The 16,719-nt window shown below is 37.8% G+C and overlaps 2 protein-coding genes across 3 annotated transcripts; one reads left to right on the forward strand and one right to left on the reverse strand.

Moving 5' to 3' along the window:
* Window positions 1-554: 554 nt before the first annotated feature.
* LOC130872100 (keratin-associated protein 13-1-like) lies at window positions 555-1,169 on the reverse strand. 2 transcript variants are annotated; one of them, XM_057765908.1, is made up of 2 exons: window positions 939-1,169; window positions 555-848 (listed from the first exon to the last, which is right to left on the reverse strand). In XM_057765908.1, exons 1-2 carry the CDS (start codon window positions 1,167-1,169, stop codon window positions 555-557), a joined length of 525 nt encoding a protein of 174 aa, XP_057621891.1. The 2 variants fall into 2 exon arrangements, with proteins under 2 accessions (XP_057621891.1, XP_057621890.1); XM_057765907.1 differs by having other exon boundaries at window positions 555-1,169.
* An 8,457-nt stretch (window positions 1,170-9,626) lies between these two features.
* LOC130872156 (keratin-associated protein 13-1-like) lies at window positions 9,627-10,139 on the forward strand. Its single transcript, XM_057765980.1, has one exon. The coding sequence runs from the start codon at window positions 9,627-9,629 to the stop codon at window positions 10,137-10,139; it is 513 nt and encodes a 170-aa protein (XP_057621963.1).
* The last annotated feature ends 6,580 nt before the right edge of the window (window positions 10,140-16,719 follow it).

A 16,719-nucleotide genomic window follows, 5' to 3' on the forward strand; every position in this document is an offset into this window, starting at 1 on the left:
ATAAAGAATTTAGATTGTAAATTATGTAATAACTTTTTCTTGGTGTTGGCATTTCTATCTTTGTTTGGTTTTCTTGGCTCAACAGAAATTCATGTACTTTAATCTCAGGCAATTCACACTAGTTGAGCTCTGTTGTTTGGACATGAATAATGATCTTGCTAGAATTGACAACTTCCAAATAAAGAAAAGCAAACTAATGCCAGATCGTATACCCCAAATTCAGCTGGACAATCCTACTGATCTTAAATCTTCAAACCCCAAGCGCAGAAACTGAGTCAAGAAACAATAATGAGAAAAATGCATGAAGATACCAGATTGCACAACTTTATTAGATGAAATTTTCATTTTTCAAATAGTCGTAGAGAGAAAGCAAATAGCATTTGATTTCATCATCAGTACAGAGAGTAGAGCATAATTTTGGGTGACCCACTGATGTCATAATCTGCTGAAGTTCAGAGAGGAAGCTGTTAATGGAAAGATGATATGGTATCAGTAGGAGCTAGGCAGGGAAGCAAGAGCTTTAGAGCATAGATTTGATATAGGAAAACAAAGACTTAGCAGCTGATTCCATAGAGGCCTGATCCACAGAGTGGTCTGTAACAAGGTTGACAGGAAAGAGGAAACAAGTAGCGTGGATAGCAATATCTAGATCCAAAACTCAAGGAAGGGAATCCAGAGACTCCACAATTTAGAGATCTGAATCTACTGGATCCACAGCCCCCTGAGTAGCAGCTTCTAGATCCATAGCCCAGGGAACGGCAGCTGCTGGATCCAAAGCTGAGAGACCCAGGATATGTTCCTTGGCAAGGACTGCAAGGTGTGGAGATCACTGGGTAGTAGCAGGCAGTCTGGCAGGGCTTGGACACCACAGAAGATCCCTGGAAGCTGGTGGGCTCAATGCAGGTGTCCGGACAGCCGGTGTTCAGAGAGGATTCCACCTGGCAGGGCCTGGACACCACGCAGGACCTCTGGCAGCTGGTGGGCTCAATGAAGGTCTCCTGACACCTGGCGTTCAGAGAGGATTCCACCTGGCAGGGGCTGGGAGAGCAACGGGTAGTGGTGTAGACCAGGTTGCTGGGGTAGGAAGAGCCACAGGAGGAACCTGAATATGGCTGGCAATGTCTAAAGGAGTTGGAGGAGAACGTTCCAGAGCAGCAGCTGTAGGCCATGTTGAGAGGAGATGTGAGCTCAGCTGGATGTATCTGAGAGGATTCTGAGTTTGGATGTCATGCTGTGGAGAGCTGAGTTTATATACTCTCAGCAACAGGTGTGGTAACCAACTGCCTCATCCTTGATGCATTTGTGTGTTTCCTGGTTTACAAATGTGGAACACTAAACTCTGTAATTGTAGTTGCATTTGAATAGTTTTACGCACCGTATATTTATGGGTGTTGTCATTTTGCTATAGTTAGGACAATGAGCTACTGCTATGTCAGAGATGCCATGGGTGACTGTTTTACACTGATGCTTATTTCATCATGTCTAGGAAAATCCCTGCTCTTCCTCTTGACACAATTTTTATGTGTTTTGTCAGTTGTTATACAAAAATAATTTATTTCTATTGTATTGGATGTTTGTAACATGCATCTCCCGTGTTAATGAACTGCGTGTTATTTTGAGAATCATGTGGAACTCATTAAAGCTAACCTTACTTGTCACCACTGATGTTTATTTTCCAAAATTACTCCACATAGATTGCAAGATTTTACCTGTATATTTCACACAAAGATATGTTAGGCACAAAGGCCAAGAATACCTGAGAAAGATTGAAAATGGTCAGAGCAAGCACAAGACAATGATGTGTCATGATTCTAAGGAGCCAAAATGTAAGAGAATCACAAGGCTAAATGTTTGTGGAATTGATTCAACATAGAAAAGCACTATAGAATAGAGGAGGGAACAAATTTTCTAGCCAGTGTGTGATAGGAGGACTGAGACAATGGATCCCATCTGTGTGGGATAGGAGAACTGAGATACTCTATCTGATCTCTGTAGCTGACTGGAGGTTTTCATTCTCAATCATTAACTCACAGGGGATTTATTCACTAGGGTTCTTCCTGCTCACATCTGAAATGCAGTCATATATGTTCATGACTGTTTTTGCCATGGTCTGTTCCAAGTAGTGACTAAGCCCAGAGAAAGCAAAGAAATTCCTAGTGGGCTGTGAAGCCCAACCTTTGCACAGGTTTCCCCCACCACTAATGTAAAGATCCGGTATCTTTAATAGGTCAGAGGGACCATTTCTCTTCTCTTTAGCTCTCAGTTTGAGGGAGAAGCTGGTGAAGAAAATTAATCCAAAGACTTGGAATACCTCAAATTTTGTTTATAATGTATTATAAAGAAAGCCTACTGATAGTGTACGGCACAAAATTCAGGCAGATGTATTCTCTTGGAAATGTCAAGTGGGGCTAACCAAGAAAATGACTGAAATTCTGATATATGTTTGAAATCTATGTCTAAATCAGGTCTGCTAGGTCCATCTTTGATCTTCCCCTTATTGATGAGGCACATTAAATCACTTCAATTTTACTATTTCATCATTGATTTTTTTTTAACATTTGCACATTCTCAACTGAAGTCTCCTCGAATATAACCCTACCTCATTCTCCTCTTGTTACTTTCAGACCCAGTTATACGTATAACATGGATTCTAACTGAGTTCTTCAAGTGCTTTCTCCCTTTTAAATAATTTTGTTACAACCTTTAGTTTGGAAATTCCCTCTACTTATAATTTAGTTCACTGTGTTGGTAGCTGTGATTAGGATCCTGATGAAACACATCCATATTTTTTTCAAGTTAGTTGCTTTATTTTTAAATTTTTAGTTAAATTCAATTGAATTATTTTTATTTTCCTCTCAAATTTCTCAATCATATCTTTTGTTCCCAGGTGTAATTATTTCTTGAACATAAAATGTTCATGTTTCATATTGTCAGATTCTTCACATAGGGTAGTCCTGAATGATGGGTGTGGGTTTTGGAAAATGTGCTGATAGTAAGTTTCATAATTGTAATATCAGGGTGTATTTAAACAAATATGGCCCCTTTATGATTAGACAACATTACTGACAGGGTCCCCATCATCCATGCAATGTGCTGCTGACTGAATCAATGCTGTGTGAGACATGACTATTCTTTGATGTTTCCTTCTGCCATATGAGAATCCTATTATCCACATTCTAATTTCTGTCACTCTCTTTTGTTTCAGGCTTCTTACATTCTTTCCATGCTCTAAGAAGTAACAGACATTTCACATGGAAAAAAACTTTGTCCTCCTCTAGAGATTTGGTGCTATTAGTTCTGCCAGGCTGCTAGAGTAAAGATTCCCATAGCCTAGGTCATTTCAATCCCATCAAGAACTGATACAGGTTAAACTTTCTGTCCTGTGTCCTTATAAGAATCTTCCCATTAGAAATTCAATTTTGCCTGTCAGAATTGGCTTTCTAAGATCTCGGATATTCCTCTGGGCCCTAAGTCTTTGAAAGGTCCAGAATTCCAAGTTCGTTCTGTAGTCTCATAAATCTGTAGAAATTTCTTACAGCCTTAATCACAGATACCCAAATCAGAATATAACTTTAAGGGCATTCCAGCTCCAGATTATGTAGATCAGTTGTAGCTCATATAAAATTTCTATCATTCTGCAGTGTTTCTATATGCCCCTGATAATTTGTGTGTGTGCATTCACACATCTATATGAACATATGCATGTACATACATATTTATATGTTTTTCTCTATTTTTTCTGTTTTCCTTTGGAAATTTAATCAATATTTTAAGCAGTCTGCAAGTAATCACTTTATAGAACCTTTAAATATTTATTTATATTTACATGACATAGAAATGATTATTGCTGCCACCAATAAATTGTGCTTAACTCTATTCTTTTTTGGCTTAATTACTTCCCAAGCTCTCTCAGACTTTATGTAGATCCAGTTGTCTATGTGGGTGCCAATTGTTGGAAGGGGCCCACTTGTTCTTCCCAGCTGCCTGGATAGCTTAGCCCCAAAATAACCACAAAGAAACTGTAATAATTAAAAAGACAGACCTCTGTGAGTTCAAGGTGTGGTGACACACACCTTAAATCGAAGCACTTTGGAGGGGGAGACAGGCAGATCTCCCTGTGTTCAAAAACATTCTGGTCTACAGAGTAAGTCCCAGGACAAAGACTAACAAAAACCCTGTCTCAAAAAGACAAAAACTTAAAAATAAAAATAAACAAAATATTTTAAATTTAAATAAAACCATGTAAAGATGGAAAATACATAGAGAATCTGGATACTATATGTTATTATATTCTCTTCGAATTGTTTGAATGCTGAGGGAGTAGCAACAACTGCTAAAAGATATTTGTTTATAAATACCTTGATTTCAAAATTGAAGTCAAAAGATATGTTACTTTGGAGAAGAGGATTTGCTTTTGTTTCCACAGGAAATGAGAGACTGTAGATTCTATCTGAGTTAAGAAAAATCAGCTTTGATCAAGGATGACCACCTGAGAAATCTCTGGAAGGAACAGATGGCCCAGATGTCTGTGTTCTACATCCAGAACAGATTCAAGACTGCTGCCTGAGATGATCAAGACTTACAGGATACTCCAGTCAGTACTTGATCATAACCTAAATAGTTTTATTTAGGTTCCCATAAGATTATCAACACCTGAAACCAGCAGGAAGTAGCCTGAAAAAGTATGCCCACATCCCCAAATATGGACTATGGATATTTTCCTTTGTTTTGAACATTAGTTACAAGCTGTTATGGCTAATGGTCAGGAGAAAAGCTAAACAAATGATATTAGATTAAGAGTTCTTGTTTTTATTTTTAAAAAAGAGGAGAAAGTGGTGTGCACAATGGTCTGTATTCTGCCAATTATATTTCGAATAAACGCTGGTTGGCTAGTAGCAAGGCATGAAGTATAGAAAGGACAACAAGACATGAAGTAGAGGTGGGTCAATGAGAAGAGAAAAACTCTGGGAAGACGTAAGTCCTGGTCTGTAATGGTGACTCAGCCACAGAAGAAATAATATGTGTCTGGCTTGCTGAATAAGGTACTGAGTCAGGTGGCTAGCATAGAGAAGACTAATGAGCTAATATAAGTTATCAGAGTTAATAAGAAGCCTGGGCTTATGGGCCAATCAGTTTATAACTAATGTAGATCTCTGTGTGATTTTGGTGGGACTAAACAATTGTAGAAACCGGGCAGGACATAAAATCTGACAACAGATTACAATGAGGGTGCAAACTCAAAGACCACTACCTTAAGTTGATGACACATTTTAAGACTGGACAGGTTCAGATGCTAAGGCTACGAGTGTCTGGCTTCTCTGTCTAATGCAAACCATCATCCTTTTGCCACATATCTCTGCTTTCCACAGAGATACACAAGGTCTAATTTCATGGTTTCACATTATTCTATTTCCTAGTCATTCTAAATTATCCTTACATCTTTCCTTTTTTTTTCATTTTTCCGTAGTTGTGAATTTCATAGTAGCATCTCACATTTTCACAACCAATATATCTGTTAGCATGTCTGTTGCTAGAATCCCATGAGATGTCTTGAATACACCCTGAACACTGAAACTTCTCGAGTACACCCTCAATACTGAGACATCTTGAGTACACCTTGAAAATGAGACATCTTGAGTACACCTTGAACACTGAGATATATTGAGTACACTTTGAACACTGAGATGTCTTGGTTACACACTGAACAATTAGACATCTTGGGTATACCCTGAACACTGAGACATGGTAAGTACACCCTGAACACTGAGACATCTTGGGTACACCCTGAACACTGATATGTGTTAAGTACACCCTGAAAACTGAGCTGTCTTGTTTCTACCCTGAACATGAGATGTCTTAGATACACCATGAAGACTGATTACAAAAATGTTTATACAATCCTTGCTGAACATCTTTACCTTCATAAAAGTATGCTGAAACCTAGTAAAAGAGTTTATTGGAATTGAGTTCAGGTGTTTACAGTTGATTTGTTTCCTTCTTCCTAGCACATGTCCTGTCTGTAGAATCATCTCTGAAACATGCAGTGTGGATTGGAATACATGTTTTAAAAATCACTGTGTTATGTTTTCCTAAATATCTGTGCACCATGTACATGCCTGTGGCATTCAGAGGGCCAGAAGATGATGCTGTGAATCTATGGAACTGTGGTTACAGACAGTTGTAAGCAATCATGTATGTCCGGAGAACTGAACTCTGTCCTTTGGAAGAGAAAAAGTGTTCTAAAACATGACCAATCTCTCTGGCCCTGGAATCCATATTTACAACTTACTTTAAAACAAATTTAAGAAAGTACAGAATGACTTAAGATTAATTTTTATTTTAGTTGATGTGTTTATATGTGTGAGCATATGTTCTTATGCTTGTGCATGTGGGTAACCCGCTAGGCTAGAAAAGGGTGTTAGATTCCCTGGCGCTACAGCTACTAGTGGTTGTGAACTGCCTGACATGGGTGCTGGAAATCAAACTAGTTCTCTGGATGACTAACAAGTGTTCTTAACTGATGACCTGTCTATCTAGCCCAAGAATTTATTAATGTGTTTATTAGACACCAAACAATATATCTCTGGTCTCATATAAATTTTTAATAGTGGTAACTTGAGAAAAATATTAAGAATTTATTAAAGGGAGAAGTAGGCTTCAGAATGGCATGTAGGAAACTTTCTGTCATGAGCAAATTTTGATTACATGGAGTCAAGTGTTCTTTGAATTACAGAGTTCTAATTTAGTGAAGTATTATGAAAAGAATACATTCTGTGACCCTTAATAGTGTTAAAATAGAATCTCAATACAAGAGATAATAGTTTTGTTTACGGAGATTCCAATCTAAATCAGCTTTAAAAGCTAGATCCCGGGACTGTGAGTGGCAGATTAATTGACATTTTATATAGGTATATCAGAAGCCATGACTTTCTATGTGAATGGGCTTCTTTGGAAATACCTCAAAGATCAAAAGACATCTTTTCATCATCTACTGATGAGAATACAAAATCAAATTTCAGAGACTTTTGTTTGAGCACCCTCCCAAGTCTTACATTTTATGTGAATTATTCTAGTTTCTCTGTTTCTATGGATAATTAGGTAAAATAATCATAGAGAGCTATACAGATGAAACAATACAATCTCAGATGAATTTAGTTCAAAGGTAGGGATTTTTAAAAATCTTTAACTATTCTCTCAAATTATGAGGACAAAAGTATATATCCACAAACACAAAAGTAAGATAAACTATTCATATTAACCAGTTAACTTGGGGGGTACCTGAGACATAAGGTAACAAGTTATTTCTCACCCTATAGAATTACTATTTGTATTTAACACCTATTTGTTCTCAAGAATAATTAAAGAGTTATTTATGAAACAACAATGAAAAACTAAGTGGAAAAGAATACTTCCACCATTATCTTATTGATATGCTCTTCAGCCTGAAACACAAAATAACAAAATATGAATTTTATTCAAAAATAAAATAGCTAAATTTTTATCTTCATATCTTCCCTCCTTGAATTTCCTAAAGTCTATATTACCATTACAGTATTTCCCATATTACTATACATTTGATCTTTATGAGTATTGCAAATGGATTGTGTTTAATAGAGAAATGTGAAAAATTTGCCATAAACTGTAGTAGTACATTCACATTCGATCTGAATACTGTTTCTATATAGTTTAACACAGAATATTCTATCAGTGAGCATAAGAAATGCTGGTTATTGGCACTAGGTTTCGATCCTAATACATGAACTGGCTTTGTGGGAGCGTAGCCTGTTTGGATGCTCACCTTCCTGGACCTAGATAGAAGTGGGAGGACCTTGGTCTTCATGTAGAGCAGGGAATTTGGACTGCTCTTCAGTATCGAGAGGGAGGGGGAGTGGACTAGGGGGAGGAGAAGTGGAGTGGGGATAGGGGGAGGGGAGCGGGGGGAGGGGGCAATATGTGGGAGGAGGGGGAGGGAAATGGGAAACGGGGAGCAGTTGGAAATTTTAAGTAAAAAAGAATAAAAAAAAAATTATCCCGCACAAAAAAAAAAAAAGAAATGCTGGTTATACAGTGAGAATTTAATAAACTTATTAATCATATTTTCAACTTTAAGTCTAGGAAAGAACAAATGAGCGAATAAAAGTAAAAGAAAGTAAAGATGAAAATAGAGAGCAAAGTAAAATTTAAGCATAGAACAGCAAAAAAAATAAAAGTAGAAGGGAGGAAGAACACATGGGAGAAGAAAAGAAGGACGATAAGGAAAGCGAGAAAGAGGATGAGGAGGAGACAACTTTCCTCATTCATGTACTTCGTACTTGGGCAGATAAATGTTGATGCATACAGGGATATAGCCCTGAAAAAGTTCACAGGATATCCACATACCATGAGAAATGGTAGCATTTTGCAAAGGATAGAAATCTCAATGATTATGAATGCAGGTAATTGAAGGAGAATAAGAAATTTTAAGTAAGCATAGTTTGCGAAAAAAAAATTATTCGGGCATTGAAACTAGACAAATCAGTGTGTTAAGTGTAGTAGAACAAGATGGCATATATTTTCAGTCTCATCACTGAGGATGAAAGGGCAGAGGAGAGATCACACATTCCAAGACAGCCTTACAATATTCTAAAATCATGCAGGGCAGTGGTGGCGCACACCTTTAATCCCAGTACTCAGGAGGCAAAGGCAGGAGGATGTCTGTGAGTTTGAGGCCAACCTGGTCTACAAAAACTAGTTCCATGACAGGCTCCAAAGCTACAGCGAAACCCTGTCTCAAAAAACCAAAAAAATAAAAAATAAAAAAATTCCAAACTCTTCTCTTTAAAAATGCAAACAAACCAACAAAAACACAAAGTGCTCAATGGAAAGAGTGTGAATCCTTCCCTGTTCCTTCATTTTTATTACTATAGATATTTCCTCCCTTCATTGAACAAGTGGAGCTTTTTCAGTTGAGATAATTTTCAACAACCTCCCTGTGGATACCCAATACCCGCCCCCAGTCTCCAGCTCCCCTTGTTAGTATGTTGCTTTTATCTATTATGAATCTTTCACTATTCAATTTGATACACAATGTGTAACTGTACTCCATGGTAAAATTGTGTTCTGTTTCCCCCACACTGAATTACCATAAAGAAATTTGACAGGATGCCAATAGAGGTTGATAATATGGAACATTCTTGTGAATGTTCTCATTCATACAGAAACAGATCCAGTATCCAGATGACTAACATCATCTCCTTCTCCAGTTTTAGGGAAGAAGCACTCACTAGCAGAAGCAAGAGTATACCACCAAGTACAAGCATGGTAGAGAACTAGGAAGGGCTGCTATAGCTATGATGGGGCAGGCATTGATATAAAATAGTTATAGCATTTTGTAGATAGGAGTAGCTCTTTGACATTTGTTACAACACTCATAAATATACTCTGCTGAAAACTATTCAAACGTAACTACAATTACAGAAATTACTGTTCCATATTTTAATACCAGGAAACACATAGATGCATCAAGGATGAGACTGTTGGGTACCACACCTGTTGCTGAGAGTATATAAACCCAGCTCTCCACAGGGTGACATCCAAACTCAGAATCCTCTCAGATACATCCAGCTGAGCTCACATCTCCTCTCAACATGGCCTACAGCTGCTGCTCTGGAAACTTCTCCTCCAGCTCCTTTAGACACTGCCTGCCCTCTTCAGGTTCCTCCTGTGGCTCTTCCTACCCCAGCAACCTGGTCTACACAACTACCAGTTGTTCTCCCAGCTCCTGCCAGGTGGAATCCACTGTGAACACTAGCTGTCAGGAGACCTGCATTGAGCCCACCAGCTGCCAGAAGTCCTGTGTGGTGTCCAGCCCCTGCCAGACAGCCTGCTACTTCCCGAGGAGCTCCACACCTTGCAGTCCCTGCCAGGGAACATATTCTGGGTCTCTGGGCTTTGGATCCAGCAGCTACCATTCCCTGGGCTATGGATCTAGAAGCTGCTGCTCAGGGGGCTGTGGATCCAGTGGCTTCAAATCTCTTAATTGTGGCGTCTCTTACTTCCCTTCCCTGTGTTATGGGTCTAGATTCTACTACCCAGCATACTTGTCTTCTACAACATTCCAACCTTCTTGTTATAGATCAATCTATGGAATTGCCTTCTAAGAATCTGACTTCTAAGTCTTCATATTCCTATAATATCAAAATAAAATTCTCTATGTCCTGTAGATGATCTATTAGTCTTATCTTCTATTGTTTCTTTCTACTAACAATCATTCAAATTCAACCCCTGTGAGAATCTTAATGTGTAATCCCTATTATACCTTAAATTTTGTGCTATTGTTATTCTGCTATTTGCTGCTCATTCAAATGTATCTGATAACTGAAATTTTAATCCAATAAATTTAAGCAATCTGAGGCCTTAGTTCATTATTCTTACTATTATGATATTGTTATTATGTTTGTATTTATGGATATATGGGACATCATTAAAGATCAAAATTTATGCATATTATGTTGAGAATAATTAATTTGGTTGGGGAATACTACTTATTTGTATTAATTAGTAATTGGAAGATTGTAATTTGAATGCAAATAAGACACATAAATGTGAGCATTGCCTATGATTGAGGTATATGACTAAAATGTTATCCATCAAGAGTATATTATTATATATTTCACAGGTTTTTGTATATTTTCAGAGAAAAAACTACTTTAAGTATATTATGTATGAATTTTCAGCCAAGAGAATAGAATAGTAAACTTTCAAAGAATCTAAAGACAGATACTTTTTTTTTATCTGAAATAATGATATCTCTTTCACCCAGAGTTTAGGCACTATTTCTGCCTATGTTCTCAAAATATTTGAAAGGAGAATGACAATGGTCTTAAGTGGTAATAACTGGGTCTAAGAATCACAACATCTTCCTCATGCTTCTCCAACTCAGCTTCAGCCAACCTAGAAACATTGCTGAACAGTTATAGTCATTTGTTTTAGTCTGACTGTCAACATCAAAGATTTGGGTGTAGTTTACTGGCAGTAAGAGCCAGGAATAGAAAGCTGTTGTAGGAGTAGCGGGCTGTGTTCCTGCCACCCAGCTCCCAGCTGCCTGGCTAGCTATGCTGCGAAATAACAACACACAAACTGTATTCTTTTAAACACTGCTTGGCACATTAGCTCTAGCCCTTACTGGCTCATTCTCATATCCCGATCAACCCATCTCTAATAATCTGTGTAGCACCAGTCTTACCAGGAAAGATTCAGCATGTCTGACCTGGCGGCTTGCTTCATCGCATCTGCCCCAGAGAAGAGAGGAAATGGCGTCTTAGCTCACTTCCTCTTCCTCCCAGCATTCTGTTCTGTTCACTCCACCCACCTATGTTCTAACCTATGAGGCCAAGCAGTTTCTTTATTAATTAACCAATGACCTTCCTCCATCAGAAAGCAATAGTGTATTGTCCATTAGTGTGTCAGTTTGGTCCTGAAGGTAGTACTGGTCTCCTGGAACAGACCATAGATGACCAGGGACAGGAGCACACAGACTGCAACTTTAGGGCTGTCTCAGTTGTGACCCAAAGGAAAATGCCAGGGCTGAGCCAGGGCAGGGATTCTCTAACAATAGAGTCCATGGGCTGGAGAGCAGGGTTAAAGTACTCAGACTTCAGGAGTTCCACAGCAGGAGTTGGAGAGAGGAGAAGTGAAAATCAGATTGTAGCTGCCTCAGCAAAGAGCATTTATATCTGGAAAGCCTTGGAAGAAGGCAGCAAAGATGAGTGTCTGATTACTGACTTCCCAGGGCTGGGCTCAAATTTTGGTTGTAAATTTAGTAGAATTTATTTCATGAAATTAGATTCATCTGTACATTGGTTTTTTTTTTAAATCCCAATCCTTCCATTTTGCCAATAAAGACTCAGGAGCCAGATGTTATGGTGAAAAACTGCTTGTTCACAGAGGTAAATAAATCATCCTATGGTTACTTCCTGGTTGATTGCTCTGCTTCTTGACCTATAGAATGTTGTTTTTATTTAATCTTGTTTACAATAAGCAGAAAGTTCTTGGATTAAAGGCGTTTGTACTGGCAAAGCCACACCAGAACTAGAAACAGGTTTTTCTAATAAATAACACAACTTCAGGGCCCAGAGTGTGATCAGATATCCTGAAACATTTCACCCTTTTGTCTAAATGAAAAGGAAAGGTTTGAACTCTAACACTGTAGCTGGAGCTGCTTCCCGCCACATGACTCCCACATGCCTGGCTAGCTTATGCCCCCCCAAAATAACATGGAAACTGTATTCTTTTAAATACTGCCTGGCCCGTTATCTGTAGCCTCTTATTGGCTAATTCTCACATCTTGCTTTAACCCATATTTAGTAATCTATGTAGCACCATGAGATGGCTTACCAGGAAAGATCTTAACCTGCGTCTGTCTTGGGTGGGAGAATCATGGTGACTGCCTGACTCGGCTTCTTTATCCCAGAATTCTGTTCTGTTTACACCACCTACCTAATTTTCTGTCCTACTAAAGGGCCAAGGCAGTTTCTTTATTAACCAATGAAAGTAATACATAGACAGATGACCCTTCTCCATCATAACACAGTAAAACTATTTACAATAATGAAGCTATTCCTGCCAAGATCCACAATGTCTAACTTGGTTGTATTTGGTATTCTGAGGATTAAGTATTTCTGAGTTCAATGTACTGTAAAGTGTTCATATAATTCTCATAGGAACTCAAACATCTGACTATCCTGAGCAGTTTTTAGGCAAAAGATGAACTTATGGCTGATATTTGTTAGCTTAGTGGCAATGCTGGCTAGGTAGACCATAGCATTCAGCATCATGTGGTCCTCCAGCAGGAAGGGGCAAGCACTCAGGCAACATAGTGTCATGGGTGCCAGTGCTAATCTGGGGCTCTGAGCTGGGAATACAGGCCAATCAGTTGGAGATGGGTGATACCATTTGGTCAGTTTACTCTTTTTCTTGGGATTTGTTCCTTGATGATGTTTCATGTTTAGTGAAACATCTCTAATTTTTCTGGATTTCTTATCTTTATATGGAAAGATAAAAGCAAAATCCTGCTCCAACCCTAACTCTGGTGAGTTCCTTTTTTAAAAGAAATATTGCTTTATAAATAATACCAATCAAAATTTCCACTTCCTCCCTTTCTCGCATTTCTGTCCTGCTCCCCAACTCACCCTACCCCTTCTCCTCTAGTCCTAAGAGAAGGCAGTGTACCCTGTCCTGTGGGAAGACCAAGGCACTCCCCCCTCAATCCATGCCAAGGAAGGTGTGAATCCAAACAGACTAGGACTGCAAAAAGCCAGTACATTCAGTAAAAACAAATTCCAGTGCCATTATCATTGGCTTCTCAGTCAGCCCCCACTGTCAGCCACATTCATAGTGTCTGGTTTGATCCCATGCTCGTTCAGTCCCAGTTCAGCTGGCTTTGGTGTGCCCTTATTAGATCAGGCACACTGTCTCAATGGGTAGACCAACCCCCTCGCGGTCCTGACTTCTTCTCCATATGCATGAGGTCTCTCCTGTTTAAATCTAATATTCTTCAATCTTGATGGTATCCACAGCTTTTCTTCTCCTGTGGAAACAAAGGCAAAACCTCTTCCCCAGCATAACACATATCTTGGTTTCCATTCTAAGGTCAATATCTCTTTAAAATATACAAAATGATTTAATTCAGCAATTTTTTTCTACTATTCATTGTCTCTCCATAGCTCTTTTTACTTTCTCATTAGCATTTAAAATATTTTAAGTTAATAAATCACTGTATAATCTATCACTGTGTTTTTTCTGTTTATTAAGTATATCTTAAAGTTCAATTGTTTTTTCTATAACTGCTTGCCATGTATAACAACAGTGTGGTAGCATTTAAAATATTTTAAGTTAATAAATCACTGTATAATCTATCACTGTGTTTTTTCTGTTTATTAAGTATATCTTAAAGTTCAATTGTTTTTTCTATAACTGCTTGCCATGTATAACAACAGTGTGGTATGCCTGTAATATGCTTTATATTGTAATATGTGAAAAACTACTTTATTTTACTGGAGACATATGCTGGAATATTGTCAGTCTTAATTTTTGCATGTATCTCTATGATGGCTATAACTTCAAATAAATGTGTAATTGCAGAATCACAATTTTCAGAACTTAGAGAAGTTGCCTATTGAAATCTTCAATATGTATGTATGGTATGCTGCAATTTAATTTTCCAAACTCTGCAAACAAATTGTCTTTCCTGTTCATTGTTGATCTGCATTCATTAGGCTAATGCTGGGTTTTTCCACACCTTCTGCATACTCCAAAAGCCTCAGGCCTTCTGTTTGGATTATCACTGGAAAAAGCATTGTCTCTAGAAGTGCCTTGCCTACAATCCATTTTCAAATGACCTTGCTTATTGCAATTTATTCATCTGACATTTTGATGTTATTGTTAAAACTTTTAGAAATTATTTTTCCTTACAGAGTAGCATCATAAATATGAGACCTGCTGTCAGCTGTATTTCCAATCCATTCACCTATTGGGGCTGGTCTTGCCTTTAAAGGTCTAATCACCATTTTGCATTCTAAATTAGCATTTTCAAAAGCCAAATATTTAATTAATATTTGACTGATTTCTAGATCTAATACAATTCTATTCACAGATAAATATGTCTTTGCAAAATATTATTGAAGGCTTTTTTGGCCTTGTAATATTCTAGTAAATGACTCAGACCTCTTTCCTAGTTCTTCAACCTTGTCCCAAATGTTTAAAGGGGCTAATCTACACAGTGCTAAGGCGTGGTCATCAAATGAAAGTTGCCTTTGTACGTCAGCATATTGACTTAAACCTAGAAACTTGTAGTGGGAGAAACTAACATCTCTAATCCTATTTTGTCATTCTATGGTCCTAGCTCCCTCTTTCACAATGTTCACTGTTTTAAATGAAGACTAGCTCCCAATATTGCTCTTGTCAATTCTTTTAAGAGTTGGGAAAAATTCTATTCTGAGTTGTTCATGAATTTGACATCTGTTTAGCATAGGGTGGATGAATACCATATAAAATGACCACTTCCTTAAACCTTCTAAAATCTAATATTTCTAAGGGACCACATTCAATTTCCGTTTAAGCTCAGGGTTATTTATAATCTGCTGATAGTTTCTGTATTATAACTGGATAAACTAAGGATTCTCTTCTAACCTTAAGCCACCCCTCTTCAGTTTCTTTTTTAAAAGGTAGATTCTTGTCTAATTTTGTCTTTCTGTGTCTAAGAATTTTTCTTATTTTCATTTATAATTCTTTCTAAGGCTTGAATCTTATTGTAGTAAGGAGCAGCAGGCTGTGTTCCTGCCGCCCCAGCTCCCTGCCACCTGGCTAGCATATGCCCCGAAATAACAACACACAAACTGTATTCTTTTAAACACTGCCTGGCCCATTAGTTCCAGCCTCTTATTGGCTAGTTCTTACATATTGATCTAACCCATTTCTAATATTCTGTGTAGCACCACGAGCTGGTGGCTTACCAGGGAGATTCTTAACCTGTGTCTGTCTGGAGTGGGAGAATCATGGTGACTGCTTGACTCAGCTTCTTTCTCCCAGCATTCTATTCTGTCTACTCCGCCTACCTAATTTTCTGTCCTATCAAAGGCCAACCAGTTTCTTTATTAATTAACCAATGAAAGCAACAGATAGAAAGATGACCCTCCTCCATCATTTCCCCCCTTTTCTGTTTAAACAAAAAAAGAAAGCTTTCATTTTAGCATAGTACAATTACATATAGCAAAACTTCTATAAAGCAAGAATTACAGTTATAATATTTATATCTATTTTATCTTTATCATAACTAAGGAAAACTATAACTATAACTATCTATTCATTCTTCAACTCCATCAAAGACTCCAGAAGGATATAACACTACCTAAGTAAACAAGAAGTAAGCAAATTCCAAACTCTAGAAATGACAGAGACATCTCACTGTCTGTACAGTCACCCAAAGTTCCTCTGTACCGTTGGGGCATCTATCTTCGGCCTACAGTCCCATAGTATCCAGCAGACATTTCCACAAAGCAGGAAAATTCAAAGACAGTTCAGTCACTATCTGCTGTGTCCTGCAGAATGTCTCGCAGACTCTTTCATGAATCAGGAACCCCGAAAGACCATCTCACTTTTAGGCAAGTTCAGCAGTCCTCTCTCTCTGAGGGTTCTTTGTGTCCAGTTCATGCATCAGTCCAGGCAAGAGCAGTTTCTTGCCCAAATGGCTATCAAACTCCATAACGAGCCTCTTCGATGCCCATCTTCTTTTTGAAGTAGCTGGTGCTGCCAGGAGCAGACGTGTCTCATTGTCATGAAAAGCCCTAAGTTATTAAAACATTAAATACCATATCCTGCAGTCTTTGAAAGAGATAAAAAATGTCTATCTAACTGAAATATATCTCTATATATCTAGAAAATCTAGTATGACTACAAGCTTGACTATTATCGATGATTATCCATAACAACCTATATTTCCTAATTATATATTTCATTTTTAAATGAACTACACAATCATAATACCTTAATCAATATCAGAAATACATGTACATATAACAAAATTGACCTTAAAATTCATACCAATGCAAATTATTCATACCTATATCATCTTATCAGTCCATCTTTCACTTTTTGAACAAAAAAACACTATGGCTATTAAGAATGAGGTATAAATTACCAGATTAGTAGTAATTATAATCGATATTCTTTCAATCACTGTTT

The sequence above is a fragment of the Chionomys nivalis genome, chromosome 3, assembly GCF_950005125.1.
Source record: "Chionomys nivalis chromosome 3, mChiNiv1.1, whole genome shotgun sequence".
NCBI classification, from domain to species: Eukaryota; Metazoa; Chordata; class Mammalia; order Rodentia; family Cricetidae; genus Chionomys; species Chionomys nivalis.